General features: G+C 33.8%; 1 protein-coding gene across 1 annotated transcript; it reads left to right on the forward strand.

Annotated features, from left to right (window-relative positions):
* Positions 1 to 955: 955 nt before the first annotated feature.
* Positions 956 to 7,822, forward strand: LOC121372394 (E3 ubiquitin-protein ligase RNF213-like). The gene is made up of 6 exons (XM_041498697.1): positions 956 to 972; positions 1,473 to 1,618; positions 4,046 to 4,120; positions 5,666 to 5,772; positions 6,501 to 6,636; positions 7,719 to 7,822. Exons 1-6 carry the CDS (start codon positions 956 to 958, stop codon positions 7,820 to 7,822), a joined length of 585 nt encoding a protein of 194 aa, XP_041354631.1.
* The last annotated feature ends 643 nt before the right edge of the window (positions 7,823 to 8,465 follow it).

Here is an 8,465-nt window from a genome sequence, read left to right on the forward strand (position 1 = left end):
TTTCTTGTTGGCCAGGTACTCAGTGGGTAGTGATTTGACATTTTTAAAACAATGTGGCTTTTGTGATTTGCCAATAATCAAAAGTGGGAGCTTATCCGTGCTAGACATGTTAGTAGTTACTAGAGCGGTATTGTGATCTTTACTGCATTTGCCACCGTGACATTTCACACCCCAAAACTCTAAGGTTTTGTCTGGCATTAGTTTAAAGAAAATGCCTGTCTCGTCAGCATTGTAGATGTCATCCTCACTGTAAGACATGAGTACTGTTTGCAAAGCCTGTTTCTAGTTATTCATAGCATCTGATCGATTGTTAACGGAGTTCGCCTCACCACAGACTTTTAAAAAAGTTATGTCATGTCTTTCTTTAAACCTATCCAACCACCCAGTCGAACAAGTAAAATCATTTCTACCCAATTTCTTTGCTAATTCTTCTGCTTTAGCCATTATGTGAGCCCCAGAAATTGCAACATTGCTGTCCCTAGCTAATTTGAACCATTTTAATACAGCTTTGTCTACATCTTCAAACTTTGCTGTTCGCATTCTTTTTCTAGATGGAGAAAAGGATGAAATTGCAATAGCCCCTTTAATTTTATCAGAAATTTTTAACCATGTAGACGAAGTATTTTGAGGAATCCCAAATTCTTTTCCAATAACACTTTTTGATTTATCACCTCTCTCAACAGCTTGGATAGCTTCTAATTTTGTTTCAATGGATTTTACCATCAACTTACGTTTCTTTGGAGCATTATCTGATGCATTCACTAGATTGCTCAGACATGGTGCTCTGGTGAAGTGACCAATGGTCCACTTTGCTTAAATAGGATAGGTGTCATTAAAGAAACACCAACATTGCTTCTTTGTTAATTAACAAACAAATAACCGACCACCACAAATTAATCCTACTTTAATCCGAGTCCATTTTACCAGTCCTCAATTTATGAAAGCCATAAGTCACATGACTTGCTGCATTCTGTAACAAACATTTCGTCTGCTCGATTACCGCGTTTAATTTTAAGATTGGTGAGGCCATTTATTACCTTGATTACTGTTTTAGATAACTTCACTCATTGATCTCACATGTGAACAGTAATTACAAATCACATCTGTTTACAGTGGAATGTCGGCAATGGTTTGGTTACGTGCCCAAAATATTGTCAGAGCATTAATTATAGGTCGTGCAATTTATACTTACCCTTTTAAATATTTTATTTATTTTAACAAATAATTTTACTATCGACACATCGAGGCACTTTTGTACATAAAAGTTTAATTAGGGACCCAAAAAATATATTGACACAAACGTAATATCGACTCAATCGTATCGACTCAACAGAGTAAAAAAACATATTTAATACACGTTTCGGCCGGGACCGGCCAATCATATCGACACAAACAATATATCGACTCAAGCAAGACTGTATTAATTGATCTCAAATGATATTTATATTATAGTTATTTATCTTCGGTTTTAGAGAAAGTACATCAGTTGATCCAACAACTCTCACCAAGAATATTGAGCACATCTGGAAAACATTTCTGGGCTCTGTTTCCTCCAGTGTAGCTGACTACCTGAGTGTTGAACATCTGGGAATTATTCTGCACAAGCTGGCTTTATCATGTTAGTATTTCAGAATACTTTTGTGTACATCATGCCAAAATATTAATGATTACAGAATTATCCAATTTCATATTCATTCATTCCATCAGTTAAAAAAACATTCTTGAAAATCCAGTGTTTAATTGTTTGTGTCATTTGCATGAGTATTTTTGTGAGTTGTTGGGCATTTTCTTTTTCTTTCTACATTTTATTAGTTCCTTTGAAGTCTATCTTCTTCTACAGGTTTTGATTGAATTGTTCTGAAACTTGGGGCACCCTCCACAAACTAATAGAGAGATTTAGAAAATATAGATATTTTTATAAAAAATTTTAAATTGAACATTTTAAAGTCTATCTCCTCTTAGAGGTTTGATCGGGTAGTTCTGAAACTTGGTATTCTGATTCTCTAATAGATTTTAGAAATTTTAAATTTTTATTAAGTCTATCATCTCCTATACTAGAGTTTTCATTGGATAATTCTGAAACTTAGTTTAATTATTCCCAAGGGCAGTATTCACATAGAGCGATATATTGGAAAGTTTGAATTTTTGAATTTTTATTAAATTAAAATATTTTAAATAGTAATTTAACATTGAACATTTAAAAGTCTACATGTATCTTCTTCTAGAGTTTTTGATCAGATAGTTCTGAAACTTGGTATTATGATTCTCTGAGGCAGTGGTCACAAACTAATAGAGAGATATTTTAGAAATTTGTAATTTTGTGAATTTTTTTATTAAATTTAAACATTTAAAATGGAAACTTAACATTGAAAATTTAAACGTCTGTCTTTTCCTAGAGTTTTGAAACTTTGTATAAGTATTTTCAGGACCAATCTTCACAAACTAACAGAAATATTTTGGATGTATTGAATTTTTGTCAAGTTTAATAATTTTAAATAGACAGTTACAATGTAACTTTCAACATTTCAAAATCTGTCTTCTCCTATTCTCCTAGAGTTTTGATTGATAAGTTCTAAAACTTGGTACTATGATTCTTTGGGCAGTCTTCACAAACTAATAGAGAAATATTTTAGAATTTCTTTATAATTGTTTTAATTTAGATAAAAACCTTATATTATGTGGTCTTTACAAATTAATGAATTATCTACCACTGATAAAATTGAAAATGTAATAGCAGAGTTCTATAGGTTGTTTTAATAACTGTGGACATGGACATATTTTTATGGTTGAAATAATGTGATCTACAAAGTGCATTTTTAGTTTTTGATTTTTATATATTGCAAGTCATATACTTTTTAAACTATTTGGAAGTGTAAGAAAGTCTACCTGGGTATCTAAAGGCAATAATGTCATTTGGTCTGTATTCTTGATACACATCTTAGTGTTGTGTGCATTATATTATCTTATTTGATGAACTGTAAAAATGTTAACATCTGTTCATTTTTCAAATACACCATTTACATATGAAGAGTTTCATCACAAAACGTGATAAACGCCATACTAAAAACCATTGTGCGAACACCACTCAGACACTGTTCATATGTAGACAAACACAAGTTCAAATTCAGTTTTCAGCAAAACGCGATACGATTGTCTAAGGATATATTGCAGATTGCAGAGAAACTGGCGTAGTGTTTATGATGGTTTGGAATAAAATGTTTTTAGGACTGCATGGGTGTGTATAGTGGTGTTTTGCGATTAAACTCTTCATATATTTGTATACAGGAGAGTATTGTATCATTGTTTATTACCCCAGCGGTCACTCATAACAGGGAAAACATTTTCCATATTTTCTCAGTGAGAAATATTCTGCATTGGTCTAACGAACAATACTATTGGACAATTTGATGCTTAGAAACCAATGACCTTGTCAGTACTAAATTTGGCAAACACAAAATGACGTCATGTAGTTTAAAGAGTTTGCCTTTATGGGTCTCTGTTTTTGGTGTTAAATTTATAACAAAATGTCATTTTAATGCAATTCCTTATAGATTTTGTAGCAGAATAAAGAGAACTTTTGTTTTTGAAAATTATTTATGAACGTGATTAAATTACAAAAATATAGCAATTCTCAGAATGTAAAGTATGTTTAGATTGTTTCTATACAGGTTAGCTTTCATGCATGTGCGTCGAAAATAAAGGCTTTTAGAGAAAAAATAGCTGAGGTAATAAATAGAATAACAAACTCGGTACCAGTTATTATCAAATTTATGTCCCTCGTGAAATAATGTTCATTTGTCACTCGCTAAAGCTTGTGACAACTGAAAATTATTTCACTCAGAACATAAATTTGATAATAACTGGTAACTCATTTATTATCCTCATTTATCGTTTGAATGGGAAATATTAATTACCAGTTTTAGATTTGTTGGATTCTAGGTATATTAATTTCATTTTATGTTGGATTTTTGTCCTGGGCACATACCTTAGTCATTTGGGCTGTCTGTCCAAGATGGTGGTTAATGTTCATGTCAATGTTTTACAGGTGACCAGTATGTACATCGCAAACTTCCTGTTCAGCTTAAACCAAGAACACCAAACTTGATTGTTTGCCAAAATAGTAAGAATTAAAATTAATATTTCTTGCACACTGATGAGGTTTTTAAACTTTGTTTTGTATTTGATGGAGCAAAAATTAAAGAAAGTTTTGGGTGATTTTTTTTACACCACTAGAGCACATTGGTTAATTAATCATCAACTGATGGATGTTACTGTTAGACATTATAGTAATTATGACACTGTCTTCTGAGAAAACCGGCTACATTTTCTGTTAGCAGCAGAGAATCTTTATATACACTTTCCCACATACAGGACAACATATAGAATGACCTTTGATATACCAATCTTGGGTCACTGGTTGAGATGGGGATAAATACTGGTCTGTCAAATGATGTTTGATCCTATAACCCTGAGCAAACTATTCTGGAAACACATAAAAGTAATTTATTTGCATAATGGAAGGTAGATATAGTCCTTGTTAGCATTTAAAAAATGACAAAACGGAGGACCCCAAGTCAAGCAGACAAACATGTGAAAAGCATGTGCAGTGGCACAGGCAAAACAGACATGTCTAGCTATCATGGTGAGCTCCAGCCTGGGAAGGTTAATATGAATATGTTTTTATTGTTATGTTCTTAATGAGGAAAAGTTAATATTTTTATTATACACCCATCTATGGGTCGTATTATGGTACGATGTTGTCCATCCATCCATCCGTCTGTTAACTTTTTCTTGTCTGGACCATATCTTGCATACATATGCATGGAGAACCATCAAACCTCACATAGCGGTGTGTCACGTACTATTACTAGGTCACTGTGACCTACTTTTCACGATCTACTGCACATAACAGTAAATCTTTATTCAGACCATATTTTGCATACAGATGCACATAGGACCATCAAACCTCACATGTAGGAACAACTTGGGATGGCGGTGTGTCACTGACTATTACTAGGTCACTGTGACCTACTTTTCATGGTCTGCTGCACATAACTATAAATCCTTGTCCAGACCATATCTTGCATACAGATGCATACAGGACATCAAACCTAACATGTAGGAACAACCTGGGATGGTAGTGTGTCACGTACTATTACTAGGTCACTGTGACTTATTTTTCACGGTCTACTGCACATAACAGTGAATTCTTGTCCGGACCATATCTTGCATACAGATGCATACAGGACCATCAAACCTCACATGTAGGAACAACTTGAGATGGCGGTGTGTCGCATATTATTTCTAGGTAACTGTGACCTACTTTTCATGGTCTACTGCACATAACAGTAAATTCTTGCCATCAAACCAAATGTTGGAATAACTTCGGATGGTGGTTGGTCCAAAACAAACTTAAGCTATCCCATATGCAAAAAGTTCACAATTAGAATTAATCATACCCATAACATATTCATTAATATAGATGTGGTTTTCCATCAAACTCCTGATGGGCGTATCATGTACCTCACCAGTACTCTTGTTCTATATAATTTGGTGTCAAAGATTTAAAACTCTGAGTCTCTTGTTTAATTTTAAAGCTCAGTTTCAAGAAAATATTTTTTGTTACAATCATCATCAGATTTTACCCAATTATAAAAACTTGTAGGTGATGTGCTGAATGCAGTTCTTTATATGTACATGGAAGACTCCAATCAGCCATTGCCTCGACCCGATGAGGTTTTGTTGTGCACACCAGAAACTACTTTCGATGAGGTTAGTATTCTATTTTATATTGCAAAATGCTTGTCCACTCACATTAACCCAAATTGTTTTCTGCAACTGAGTCTCATAGCCATAACTACTAATGGATTCAAATATGAATGGTAACCTAAAATGTAAAGCAATTGGTCAGGTCGTGAATTATAGTAGAATGTCTATACTACAATGTATTAGCACATTTGTGAAAAATACATGTTATCCAACTATCATTAGCAAAACGATTTTGTATTTATTAAGCATCCAGATAAAAATAAGGTCATTAGTGACTATCTTTGATTTCTTTAGGTTCATCAAGGTATGAACACAAAATAGCATGTGCAAACTACATATGTGAATCAGCAAAGGTGTTCACACATAGTTTGCTCTGCTTTCTTTTGTTCATACCCAGATGAACCTAAAAGAAATAACAGACATTCCTTATAATTAAATTTGAAATATACTTATTGATAAAACTACAAACAAAATAATATTTTGCTTTGAGTTGGGGGGAGGGGGGCGTGGTTTTGGTACAAAAATGCTCAATATACAAACTACCAATATAAATTGACATCATCTTATGTCACGTTCTCTGGTGATGTCATTTTTATTTTCATGGAGAAAAGAACAAACTCACATTGGCTGGACCAGTGAGAGCCTTTAAACTTTAATGAATATAATGGAAATTTAATTATATGATATCATTTTTAACAACAAAAGCTTATTTCCTGTTAATTTACTTGCAGGTTGACATTTTCCTAAGACGAGCATTTTTCAGCTCACTGGGGAAAATCCATTGTTTGGCATATGCTGATCTCTTGCGATATGAAACTGAGGAAAAGGTTGAAAAGAAGTTTATTGACTACATTAATGTCGCAAATGGTAAGCTTTATTTATTAAGCTAGTGTTTTTAATTGGGCTGGTTCAGTAATCATATTATTCATTCATATACAGTGAAACCCTTCAAGACCGGACCCTCTCTAAACCGGAATTCTGTTAAAATCAGACATTTTCCATGGTGATTTACACATCTTTTAACACTAAAGTTTATCTCTCTAAACTTGAATGAATAATTCATTACCAAACTCTTTATTTAGTGCAAATTGTACCTCTGAAAACTGGACAATTATTATCAGACTGTTATCAATCAATATGGTGCCGCTAATTGTTGCGTTTATTGTTACTTTGCCATCTTCGGCTGGATTACTTGACTGTGAACATAGCTAGTGCAATATGCACATGCTCAGCCTACACTGAAAGACTCTTGTCCATATTTTCTGGATCATGGATTATGCTATATTGAGGATGAACTCCATATTTTGCATGTATGTAAGCATTATGATCGCCATATTTCTTAATTTATAAAAAATAATTCATTGCAAACCTTTATAGATGTTATGACATCAGAAAATTTGTATGTATTATTTAATGTATGACATTATCTTTATAATGTGCAAAAAATTAGAAATACTTAAATATTTAAATATATAATTATGGTATACTGTGCAAATGTCAGCTATACATATGCTAAAAAAAATGTATAACAGTTTCTCATTGTATTATGGCAGTGACTGCCATTTGATGGGCGTGATTGCACCCACGCCTGTATAGCGCCCATAAATCTGAAACTGAAACCAAAAGCTTTCGTTCACCAAAATAATAGTGGTGTTTGCCTTAATATAACATGTATTAACTGTTCTAGCTCATTGGATGTACATGTATGTAAGCGAAAGTCGTACTGTCTATCGGAATATTCCGATCATTCAGAACACTTCGCCCTATTTCTATTCGTAATCAGCCGAGGTGTTCCGAATTATCATGAATTTGCAGAACGGGCAGGTGAGGTGTGTTACTTTTGTAACAATCTCACAAATTAATTGTAACCAATGTTAAAATAAAATGATATTGCTATGTTTATTTACTTACTAGTAACTCCCTGTTATATTTAATTATGGGTTTTACAGGGGTGCAGAAAGTAATTGCCAGCTCGCCAAATGAGAGTAAAAATTCTCACGGACGAGTTAAAAAATACAACTACCAGTTTGACGAGCGATCTATCTTTTTCTGATTGATTGTATTATAATGTTATTTATTTATTTATTTATTTTGCATTCAATCCATGTCTCTGCATCAGCCATGCAATAATTCCAAACAATTCAAAAATCGCTTCAGAAGGATGTCATATACTGAACAAAATGGAAAACTTTACAGTTTGAAAATACATTTATAAAAAGGAACTCGGCCATTCATCAAATTTTAGTGAGCAAATCATTACTACTTTGACACTAGCTTGCCAACAAGCTGATCAGATTGCTTGTGAAACACGTGAGCGCATGTGCCGGGTCAAATTGATGGAAAGCATGTTTTGCATGTGCAAAATTGGCACGAATTGCATTTCGCGTCCCAAATCAATTGAAACTTGTAGCCTGTCGTCACATCACTTGGAAAAACACACTTTCGCTACTGAATTTGTTGCTATTGGAAATGCCGAGACTGTCGAATGAAGAACGAAATCGCGCCATAGGGCATCTAGACAGAGGGCAGTCCGTGACGGTCATTGCACGTGCGTTTGGTTGCAGCAGACAAACAATAAATAACCTGAGGACCCGTCTTCATCAAACTGGGTCAGTTGCAGATCGCCCCCGACTAAGTCCTCGACATGTGACTTCACAGAGGGAGGACAGGTACATCCGTTTACGTCATCTCCGTGA

The sequence above is a fragment of the Gigantopelta aegis genome, chromosome 4 (genome assembly GCF_016097555.1).
Source record: "Gigantopelta aegis isolate Gae_Host chromosome 4, Gae_host_genome, whole genome shotgun sequence".
NCBI lineage: Eukaryota > Metazoa > Mollusca > Gastropoda > Neomphalida > Peltospiridae > Gigantopelta > Gigantopelta aegis.

Excerpts from the sequence above, each read along its gene's own strand:
- LOC121372394 (XM_041498697.1), top strand. Across the intron at positions 1,619-4,045 it reads GCACAAGCTGGCTTTATCAT|GTGACCAGTATGTACATCGC; the intron begins GTTAGTATTTCA and ends AATGTTTTACAG. Across the intron at positions 4,121-5,665 it reads CTTGATTGTTTGCCAAAATA|GTGATGTGCTGAATGCAGTT; the intron begins GTAAGAATTAAA and ends AAAAACTTGTAG.